The sequence below is a fragment of the Apteryx mantelli genome, chromosome 4 (assembly GCF_036417845.1).
Source record: "Apteryx mantelli isolate bAptMan1 chromosome 4, bAptMan1.hap1, whole genome shotgun sequence".
NCBI lineage: Eukaryota > Metazoa > Chordata > Aves > Apterygiformes > Apterygidae > Apteryx > Apteryx mantelli.
The window spans coordinates 60,154,606-60,166,917 of NC_089981.1; the positions used below are offsets into that span (position 1 = coordinate 60,154,606).

General features: G+C 35.7%; 1 protein-coding gene across 1 annotated transcript in view; it reads left to right on the forward strand.

Annotated features, from left to right (window-relative positions):
- The window catches only part of AKAP6 (A-kinase anchoring protein 6), a 232,505-nt gene that overhangs the window by 88,153 nt on the left and 132,040 nt on the right, over window positions 1-12,312 (forward strand). Inside the window, exon 6 of the mRNA XM_067295590.1 lies at window positions 479-645. Coding sequence (XP_067151691.1) covers window positions 479-645 — 167 coding nt within the window. The remainder of the gene's footprint in view (window positions 1-478; window positions 646-12,312) is intronic.

The window sequence follows — 12,312 nt, forward strand, 5'->3', positions numbered from 1 at the left end:
ATCAGTGACTTATTTGTATAGTTCCAAAAGGGTAGAGAAGCTTTAGCAGGGAAGAGTAGTGCATGTCATCTTATATTTAGAAAATAGTAATGTAAATAATATGTACAGGAGTTGGAGGGAAAAACATGTATGTGGAAGTTAATGACATGTTTAGAAATAGAGACTAGATATTAGAGGGTGGGATTACCACAGCCTTCCTACTGTGTAGGAATCATAGTTTATGTGGGATTTTACTTTTTTGAAATTGTCAACTGAGGCGTAATTAAAATTTAACATGATGGCTTAAAGAAATGTTTTGACCCTGTAGTATTGTTTCCAGTATGAACAATAGTTATGCTTTGGCTTATTTCTGAGAAAATGCATTAAAATTCTTGTTGTGTTTATTCTTTTAAATATTCTGCTAACCCTTTGAGTAAAGAATAATATTTTAAAGTGTAGTTGAATTTACAACTTTTACTTTTTTCCCTTCATTTTGGAGAAGGACTGAAGGACATGCTGCAGATGATTGCAAGTCAATGGAGGGAACTACAGAGGCAAATCAAACGGCAGCACAGCTGGATTCTTAGGGCTCTGGATATCATCAAAGCAGAGATACTGGCTACTGATGTGTCTGCAGAGAATGAGGAAGGGACTGGGAGCCCTAAGGTAAGTGGCTTGAAGTTTGCCTTATTTCCTCTTATTTCCGTCTTCTTTTGAACTAGGCACCACTGAAGTTTTCTTTCCACCCTAAGGCTTTTCATTTCTACTGGGTAAACTTTTTTTATAAACAAAATGAAATGCCTTATTCTGAAACAATAAAAAACTTAGAACTTTCAAGTTTTCCAGGAAGACCTTTCTCATTGTGTGTAGAGGGGCATGAGGGGGAACATAAAACATTTAGTAAACAAAACATAAAGCATCTTTAACATGAATAATCAGAATGGTTTTAAATTGTTTTGTTGCAACTATAAATCACTATAATCAGTGCAATCAGTCAGCTCTGACATCCATTAGCCGCTTGGTTACAGCAAATTAACAAAGAAGAGAGAAAGTGATTCATTATCTCATTCCTGTTAATGACTATCAGATGCATTGCTTAATTAGGGGATGGCCATTGTAGTGGGAAGAAGGTCATATGCTTTGCCACAAATCTTTTTGCTCTGAGTTTAAGTCCTCCATAACAGTGCATATGTTGAATACAACAAGTACTTTAAGAATAAAGTATCAACATCTATAATCATTTTGTGGGTATTAATTATCAAAGAGGGCTATAGTACTTACCAGTTGCCAAACTTGGTACTTGTAAGAGCATTTTAAATACAGGGCATGCTTATTCAAACTGGTGCAAGCAGGATAGGGATACCACATACAATACAAACGTGTGATGTAGGGTCAGTGACTTTTATTACCGTCAGTAGTAAGAAAAGATGAGGGAAGGAGCATTGGAAAGTGTTGATTTTTCCATTGCATTCTAAGCAATGAATGTGCAACAGAGCAGTTTAGTAACTGTTAACATCTTGGCATGCAGCGAGCTCAGATCTGTGGAAAAGTTCAAGGTTCCTGTCTCTGGAAATAAGAGATGGTGGTGCTAAGTAGGTTTTCAGATTCCGATGCCAGAGAATTCTTCATATTGATATTCAGTGCTTTCTAGAGACTAACTTGTGGAGTGACTCTTGGCTGAGCTTGCATTAAATGTTCTGGTGTTTTCTTGCAGTAATTCTACATAGCAACAATGATCTTAGAGGTGGTGGAGAAACAGCCAAGGATAACAGAGAAACAAAAATAAAGGAAAAAAAACCTATAAGCAGGAGACACAATTTGACCTAATATCCCTAGTCACTCACATGGTAATGTGACCCTATATTGCATTATATACCAATATTCATTTCAGCATATTATCTCTGAACAACTTGACTCACCCATGGCCAAAAGTCCAACTGCTTAACCAAAATAATAGCATAAAAGGTGTTCTAAAATCCAGCTTGATTTTGCTATGAAAATTATGGAAATCCTAGCTTAGAAGGATTATATTTATGTATTTTCTTGAAAAGGGAAGAATGAAGGCATAGTTTAGGATATTTAAAATTTTTATACAGATAGGTGGTCCTTTCCCTATGCTTTTTATCACAGAGGTAGGAACCTGAAGCAATGCTTTTTTGTTCCTGCTCTTAAATAAAAACACAAGCAACAAACAAATGACCAACCAAAAAGTATTCTTAGGTAATTTTCTTCATTAAGCCACACCTCAACATGATTCTTTTAAGTAATAAAGGGCAAAAGTAATAATAGGCATCTACTTCTTCATGATGAAAGATTAACTAAAATTAAAATACAATTGGTAATATAACTGTAGATTTCAGTTTGTGTAGACTTCAGTTTGTGTTCATTTCAAAAGCCAGAAGGAACCTGAAAAGTATAATAGGAAATCTAAAGATTATATCTAGAGGGTATTTTTCTTTCTTGCCTTGTCTGAGAAACTACAGGAACAGCGTTGGTGTTAGAAATCGGTAAAGAAATAGGAAAAGAAGGAATTTCAAAGACCCTAGGAAACTTTTCCCTTAGGACTTTTTAAATGTCTTTTCATAGTACTATGGCATCTTTTATAGAAGCAGTGGAGAGTGAAAGGGAGAGAGGGAGATTCTGCAATTCTGGAGATATATCATCAACATTTGTATTCAGAAATTCAAATTTTGCTTATGAGATTATTCATTTTATTGTAAGTTTCATGTGAGTTTATACTCTTAAACAGCTGTTACAGAAGACTTAAGGGATTTTAAATGTTTCTAATACCTCCTCTTCTAATGCACTACATTCTCTCTGTGATTTCCTAGAAATGCAGTGAAATCTCTTCTTTTAGCAAGTATTTACTTAAGCTGCTATTTTATGATTTTTAGAAATAAACAAGTGACTACTGTATTCAGCTTAAGTTGGAGTATGTAAAGTTTTTTTTTCCCCCACTGAGAAGTACATTTAGAAATAAATCTCAGAATTGCCGCATGCTACCTTTCAACAAAGTACTTGATCTGACAGTACTAGTGGTAAACATGTCATACAATACATCTATCTTTCTTTCAGAACCTTAGACACTTAGTTAACAATAGAGGTTTTCTCCTAATGGAAATAGTAAGTAATATTCTAAAATATCTGGCAATTAGGAGGAATGCTTGTGTATGTGTGCCTGTCTGTGTTTTCCCACCTTATAGAGATGTCTGAGACCACTTGTTCTGTACCTGATCTCTGGAATGGGGCCACCACCTGTCCAGCAGGAAAGGCCTACTGGAACAATATTGCTTTCAATCAACAGTAAATGCTGGTATTGAAAAATAACATGATATATGTTCTTGCTTAGTGGCTGAGTGTTACTGCCTGGATATCATGCTGATCTATTTAATTCACAGTTTGATGGAAAATTTCATTGCTTTCTGAAGAGCTTGTGAGTTAATTGCATAATTAATGTCATCAAAAAGGTATAAGAATCCTAATAGTATTTGCCCATAATGGACATTCGCCTTCATTCAAAATTGTATAAAACAGTATTCTTAGGACCAGTTGTGAGTTCTATTCCCAATATGCGTTTGGAGAGTTAGCCTGTGATCGTAATTTCTAGAGCTGTATATTTTTGTTCTGCCAGCAAGTGTTTAGATTCACAGTACTGTTTGGTGTAACAATTCAGTGCATAGGATTGGAATCCAAAGGCTGGTAGGTTCATAGAATAATGGTGTACTCTCAAAATATATATGTAATCTGTACTTCTGAATGTTTTTTTTCCAGAATAATTACTAAACCACTGGAAATTATTTTTAGTTTTCCTTTCCAACCTCAGAGAAGTAAGTATGGAACCCATTCAGATATTGGGCCTAATGTTTAGAACACGGAAATCTGACTTAGTTTTAACAGGCAAAGAGCAGACTTGTGAAGATAGACTTAACTGTATAATGGACATGTCTGTCAGTATGTGAATCAGTAAGGATTTGAAGAATATTAGAAGAAGAGGTAAAAATGTGTTTAAAAAAGTAAATAGATCTCCTAGTCAGAAGCATAGTTTGAAGTGGTTAGACAAACCTCTGCACACAGTTTTACAGTTTCTACAGCCATTCTAAACAGTCTTCAGATATACAGAAAAGTAACTACAGTGATTTTCATGGAAAAAATGAAAACTTGAAACTATTTAGTATCTACAAAAGTTTATGGTCCTGGGAACTCTCGTTAAGAGGCAATGTTATAGTAATGCTGGTCCTCAAACCTGGTGGGCAGAACTGTATCCTGCTCAACTTTTTAATATGAGAATGAATTTGCAAGAGGGACAACAAAACAGAGAAAAGGTTAGGGAATGGTAACAGTCCATTCGTTATTGCCTCAGACTTGTCCACGTCATCCAATCATGCTGCTATAACTACAACATTTAGATTAATACTATGATACAAAAGGAATGTACAAGTAAAGTATTTTGGTATCTTTGTGATCAGTGCAGAGAAATGTCATGTATGTGAGTAGGTTTTGATTTTTCTCAGTGTGTTTTATCAGCTCTGGATTCCTATTCTGCAGACCTATATAGTATGCATGACCTATTATGTTAAAGCCAAAACACCAGGCTTTTTTCTCATAATTCCTGTTATTTAAAAGGAGGGAAGTCCATTACTGGAATAGCCTTCTCACATATTGTCAGCAGGTAACAGGTAGCATGCATTCAGAATCTAGTATTTTTACTTACATAACCACTTCCAAAACTGAGTTTCTAATGCATTGTAGATTGGAGTATTGCATATAGTATTAGAGTGTAATTGGCCTTCCTTCTCTTTTCCTAGAATTACTCACGTCTAGCAAAAAGGCAAGAAGAGCATTTGCTAGAGGGATCATTTTACTTAGATTGCTGGAGCGGTGGGAGTTATGTCACACAGGACATTTTAAAAGTTCACAAACCAAACTGAGTTTAGTCATTTCACTTACTGTCTCTCTTCTTTCTCTTATGATACATATGTGCACACATGCATGTGCACAAACTCAGGATCAGATGTATGCATTTGATCCTATATCTCATGTTACTAATATTGTGGAATATAATGTCAAATAAATAGCTGTCATTTTGTCAATAACAATTTGAAAGACAATGAGATGGAAGTCAGGTTTCCATCTCTGGCATTGTATAGATGGAAAGGGAATTTCATCTGGTGATATACATGACTTCTTTGTGTGTGGTTATCTCATGGTTTAATCAAGTCTTTTCTTGGAAGGTATATAGATAAGGAAAGTTGGTATTAGTGCTTTAGTAGAAGTCGTTTCCTGCAATGGGTTCATAATGAGCCACTCTGCCATCTAGATATGAAAGAGTTTTATGTAGTGGATGCAATGCCTTGTAGATTAGACATTAAACTTAAGTCCCAACCACCTTTATCCAGGCATACTCCCAGAATCAGTAATTGCCATCTGCCACCTTAATTCTCTGCAGTTTCAACTGAATGCAGTAGTCTCTTCCTTTTGGAACAACTGCATACTGTTGAGCACAGTTAGTTACTACTATTCACTGGTGAATAAAAATATCCCTATAATACCTTACAAAGTATTTCAGGGCTGAAAAGTTTTACAGCAAGTCAGTAGCTCACCATTCACTACTCCAAAAGATGGTAATAAGGAAAGTGATTTAGTGTAATTAGAACAGAAGGTTCTGCTATGTTGCCATCAAGGCATAGTCTTCAAAATTTTGAATATTTAAAATGTCTGTACATAAGTAGAGTATTGTTGTGTTTAACAGCTAAACAGTTTAAAATCATTCATGTGACATTTTAATTCTGAATCTTTTGGAACTTTGGAAGTCTAGATTAAATATCTAGACTGTGATCTTACTTTTAAATACAAATAATTCTGCTAATTCTGCCATCTTAGGAAAGAATGCGCCTACAGTTTTTATTTTTGTCGGTTTTGGATATTTTAGGATGTGGCATTACAGTATCCTTATTCTGTTGACTTGCATGGTAGTGGTTTGAACCAGGGATGAGGTGGTCGAATAGACAGAAAGCGTAGTGATATTTACACAATACTTCTGTAAATCAGCAGAAAACAGTTTGATTTTGCTTGGAATAAGCCTGTCTTTTAGTGTGTCAAATACAACCGAGTTCTTGTTGCATTAGTTGTTATCCAAACGTAGGATTGAAAACATCCTTTCAGCGTTTCCAGGCTAATCAAAACAAGCTATGCTGCTGTAACAATCACAAGAACACAGGAAAGCAGCTATAAGAAGGAATGGTTTTGTGCATTTTAGTGCAACTATACACTTCAGTGCTCAGTTTGCTAGTTTTGAGTACCTTGCTTTATAAGCTATGTATTTTTAATCTTACATACATCAGCTAGAGTGTGGACAGTCCTAGCCTTTGTTGTAACAAAAGAGATCTTCAGGAAGCATTTAAAAGGTGAACGCATAATTTTATAGACCATTTTAGAAATGGATGAACAAAAGGAACCAGAATAAGTTTTAGAATAAGTAAAGAAGCAGAAGCTGGTATCGGTAAAGGGACAGGCTGCATGTGGGAACTGAATGGGACTGAATTATAGTGAGTCTTAATCATAGAACTGAGAAGAGATCTGGTGAAGGGCATCAAAGATGTGATCAGGAAAACTGAGCAGAAAAGGTCTGTTTAAAGTGCTGTACCTGGTCCTGGGAATTAGTTGGAAAATTTTACAGAAGTATCAATAGAAAGAAAGACAGGTTTTTAGTGCAGTTACAAAAAAGAGGCTGCATGATCTGTTTTAATATCCTCCTTTAAATACCTCTGTGGTACAGGGTTTTTATTGATAAAACCTGTTCCTTGCCAAGAAAGTGCATCTTTTATCATATTTTGCAGGGAAATTGTCTTCAGATAAGCAGCGTTCAAAAACGCATGTGAAGCCAAGGTAGCCATGTGATCTTGTATGTACAGAATGTTTCCTTTAAGTTTCTAAATAAATGCAATCTCAAAATGATATACTGCATGCTGAATAATATTCACAGAAAATCTCTTCTTCATCATAAAACCACCAAGATTCTTCTCTCTTGTATTTTGTATATATCCTACTAGAGTATTGGAAGTATATAGCTGAACTTTATTTTGCTTGGTTAAAATGCTTTATTTGAGCCCTAATTTTAGGGTGAAAGATTGTAAGTTTCCAAGGTCATAAAATTTGAATTTTAGAATCATTAGACCAAGGTCTTTTTCAGAAACAGAGGAAGAAGCAAAGACATTCCTTTTGTCAGCTATTTTATAAGGGCTTTCTCTCCATCACACCCCAAGAGAGACAGGTGTGAAAACTACTGTTCCCTTCCCAAAGAAAGCATGTTACATTCTGGATGTGTTTTCATACGGATTTACACAGCTGAGATTTTCCAAGAACACTGTAAATCAAATCATCTCCTTGGTAGCCTCTTCTTGTTCCGTCTCTGTGACCCTGTTGTGTATGGCACTGATGGTAGGCTGCTTCGCAGGGGAAGAACATGGTGCAGTTCTTGCCTGCTGCCTTCCTCCCCAGGGAAGGCGAATCCCCAGTCTGCATTACCAAGGCCACTGGGATGAATCCGGCCCATTATTTCTGGGGTAAAAAGGGGTAATGATAACTATATTTTAAACTGGCTAAGATGTAGGATGCACGCTTATGCAGATGTGCTTGTAAGTTGACTAGTAACGCTTTATCATTGCTTTTAGAAGTCTTTTTCAGTTGATGAAAGAATGCAAATGCTATATGCATCTGAGAGCACAGTATTTTGAAAATGTTTCTTTTGTTTAAACAGTTGCAGATTCTTTTGAATGATTGAAAGCAAAAAAAATTGGAGTGCCCAACAAAAGATTTAGGGCTGTTGGATGTACAGTCAGCTTCTACGTGGTAGATTTGCTGCTATTTACTGGAAACTGTTTCTCCTAAATTGATAATTGTGTGCCTTTCAGTGGACAGGAGAAACAGTTCTGCGTTTAACTCAGAGCCTCCTTACAAGGAGGAAGGAATGAAACTAAGCGGTCAGTGTTTTGACTGGAATAAGAGAAGGCAAACAAATAAGACTTCTGTCTAAACCTCTTCTTCGATGTTACACAAGCCCTGTTAAAACTTGTCCATGCCACTACTTAAGTAAAATACCTTTTGTTAGTTTTTCATAATATTGTGTCCCTGAAGTCTCCGTTAAGCTAACCTGGCCCTCATTTTAGCTCATGGAGATCGCTTTCTTATATATTCCTCAAGCTCCTCAGATAGATATTTATATATCCATTAAACTCCTGGACAGTATTGTTTTGCTGGTATCTGAAATAATTTTAGTAATCTTTAACAAGCCAAATCTTTGAAATTGTATCAGCGGTCCTCAATTTTTTCTATTTAATCTAAAAGAAACCTCCTCTCTGGTGTATTAAGCTTGCTACCAGGTATAAAATGTAGAGGGCCACAGTTTAACAGTTGTATTTCTGTAGCTAAATTGTATCTACTATTATGTGCAATGTTTAGTCTCATTGTAGTTTTACTGGTGCTCTTGCCATCGTGATATAAAACACAGATACATTTTTAAAGCAACATTTTCTAATATTTACTGGAAAATACCTGGTTTCATACAAAAATCCTATTCTGAGGACACTATCAAGGATTCCAAAGTATCTATAGTCTTTATAGTCTTTATAGTATGCTTCTATAATTTTTACATGGTGGCAATTCTAGATCTTGTGTATTGTTTATTTTTCACACGTGTAGGCTCCTTAGCAGACATCACTGTTAATGAAAACAGCTATCCTTAAACAGGTAGTAGCAAAGAACTTACGATTTTTACCTTTGAGAATAAGGAGGCCTAGTTTCCGTTAAAGCATAGATCAAGTTGAGTTTGAAAGATGTCTAAATCACTCCATTGAGAACAAGAAAAGACTGAGGACTTGATGAGAACAGATATTTAAACTGACATATGCTCAAGGGGCAAATTTTATCATAATGCTATTTGAATCTTTGAAAACTATTATCTGAAACTCTGAAAGTATATTAGGTTATTGTAACTTCACAGGCATAACTGGACCAACTCTGACAAGTTTTATTTAGCCAAAACGCCCAGCTGGGTTTGACCTGTATTTAAAAATATAAAAACATGAGTGTGTTTGTGCATGTATTCACATAAACACGTTTATTTTAGTGACTAAAGCTAAGAATGTTCTAGCCACCAAAAGGCCCTTTATTTTTTATTTTGCCAGTGTCTGTTCCTTCTGCTCTCTCTATACTACCATATTGAAGTATTTTTATTCCATTATTTTTGAATTTTAATAGAATGTATTTTCACCAGTAATGTTGGTGGAAATGGTGCTTCTCTCGTTTATGTCTGCCTACTGTTCAGATTGTCAGAGAAATGCATGTTTTAATAAGTTATTAGTAACACAAGTACGTACTTTTGTTTCTTGAAGATTGGGCAGCTCCCACTTTAAAGCAGAAATTTAGTCTCTGCTTCACCACTAGAGGCAAGGCAGGCTAGTCTACCAGAGGGATTACTTTTCTCTCTCTCTGCGCAGGCTCAGCATCCTGCTGGTGTGCCCGTTCAAAGCCAAGTCTTTACAGCCACAGGAGCGACAAAGCTTCTTCTTCTTTTTTTTTTTTTTAGTTTGCATTCAGAAATTTATGGAACACCCTAAAATAGATGCATAAATAAGCAAATGGAAAGAAGGAAGCTTAGATGACTAAAAATGTAGGTAGTGATTACTAATGTGAAGTAAATGATTTGAAATTTCAACTCTTTTCAGGTAAGTTTCCTTTTTCCCTTGCCCCCTGTGCCATCTGTTGCTCTTCAAAATACCTCATGATTTCACCAGGATCATAGGTGAAACAAAATACAGCAGCATGTGGGGAGAGTCCCTTCTCGCCGTGTTTATTACCTGGCCAGAGCCAGATGCCACTGCAGTTGTGTTTGAAAGTTGGTCCTTCATAGACAGAGCTGCTGATCTCAGACCAGCTTGAGCCTGAGAAGTTCAAATAAGCCATGAACTTTGAGTGTGTATTCTAACCATGCGATGTTCACCTGTCATCAAGGTAGATAAATATTTTGGATTATTGAGATAATGTGGCATAAGGGCTACAAGTTGGGCTTTAAGGGTTTTGTTTTACTTTCTCCACCAGCCTGTGTTGCTCTTTCTAGCTCTGGTATTAGCAATGCAGGTTTCCCTCATGCTTCTCAGGCTAATTAGCTCTGATAGAGCAGGCTTCAGTGGCGTAAACTCAGCCTGCTTCCTGGGCTGCGAGGCTTTCTTTTGGTGCCAGACTGTTCCACGGTGGTTTGTTTGTTTTAAAGGCACAAGGCTAGTTTTCCCCTTTTGACAATCTCCTAAGAATCATGTACCTTTAAAATGGCAACTTAATAGGGATGCTATTACCAATTGTCATTACTAAAGATTGTTTCTTCTGTTACTAGCATTCTATCTTTGTCATTTTATTAAAATTGTATTATTGCTCTGAAAACAAAACATATTCCTGTATTCAATTGAAGAATGACTGGCATGGCACTCTTCTGATCTTTAAAAAGAAATTTTACTTTCATTTTATTTGTGCATGAAATTAAGTGTTCATATCTACAGAATAAACATCTTATAAATATTACTGTGTTTAATTAACAGTTCAGTATTTGAGTTTTGGCTGTTATGGTTGATGTCCAAGAGTGATTAACTGTGTAGTAGAGAACAAAAGGAACATTGATGTGAGCAAAGATACTATTAGATAAAGGTAAATTTTGTGTTCTGCATATTTTTATTCTTTTTTGATTTTTTTAATTACTTTTATATTCAATGTGATTGAGTAGCATTTCCTTTTTTTTTCAATTCAGTTCCTATTTTAGTTTTCAAGAACAACATCTTCTAGCAACGTTTTATCTGTAAAATCTTTCAGTTCTGGTCTCAGCTGTATACATAAAACAGCTATTCTTCACTGGGGTGATCACAAAAGGGAAATCAGGTAAAACAGTGTTTGAAGGAAAAAGCTACTTGGACATCCTGCATTTTAAATCTGACTTGTTGTTAAGTATCTTGTGGCACTGCACACTTGACTACACTTGCACTTTGGGTTCAGAGTGATGTTAGATTTTGCTAGTTTTCTGAGCTAATCTATTAGAAGGTAACACGATGCAATGCTGAGCATTGTGTGAACTGACCTTTCTGTTATATGTATCTAAATTATTAAAAAAATAAACAAACTTTTTATTAGAGCACTTTGTGAAGCACAGACTTACATAGCAAAAGACTCCAAAATGCTTATAAAAGAGCATTAAAAAGTTTGTGTACAAGCTCTAGTAACTTGTGGCTAATTCTTTTTATTGGTTTTTTTTTGGGGGGGGGGTTGGTATTTTGTCTGGGTTTTTAATTTAAACCTTGCTATAATATCTCAGTGGGTCCTACCCTATTGATAATTACACAGAGTTACGTAGGAGAGTGCAACGAATGTGAGAGATACAGTGGGGACTGCATCACATTTAGAAATTCAGACTTGTTCCTTAAATGCCTGGAAGTAACTGCAGACAAATGAATATGGTAGTTGTGTACTTAGCCACATCCCATGAGTAGCTGTAAATGTTAATGACAGTTAAGCCTACAATGGCTTTCAGTATAGAATGGGATTTCTGACCAGGAGACAGGTGGTTTGCCATATTCTTTTATAATAGCCCCATAGCATGCTTTATGAACCATCATCAAGCCACAGAGAAAGAACAGCTCATCTGGACATGGACACTTCATTTCTTCATCCCCTTTTTCTTCTTTGCAATGGTATTATGGAAAGGATCCATGCATTTAGCACAGAATGAAAAGCTAATCCTTGAGTTTATGAGCCTAAGAACACCAGAAGTATGGCTGATGCTGACAGATGAGATCATCCCTTATGGAATAGAAAGAAATAGTGAGAAAGCAGAGAGAAAAGTACAGATGAAATAGTACAGATAGGCTTTAAAGAGTTTGGCACCATGTGTTCTGAAATTCTGACTTAAAGATATGATTTGCAACAGAAGTCCAGAATGGGACCTTTATGATTGCTTACATTTGAGGACCACCATTTAAGGTATAATAACTGCGTACTATTAGAACAGCAGAATATAGACAGAAATGCAATAAAATAGGATCAATTTTCAATTTTATAAACTCTGGGTATAGTAAGATGAAATAGCTCTGAAACAAGGAGTGGAAGTATATACCCAGTTATTTTATTCTAAATATCACATTAATGTGACACTGCTATTATTTGTTGTTACTAACTAGTCAACAACAATAAGGTTTAAAAGTTACTTTCGTAGGTTTCTAATCTAATGGTGTTTGTTTATTTGGCAAGAAATATGTTAAGAATCTATTTCAGTTCCTGTTTTAGCTAGTCAATTCA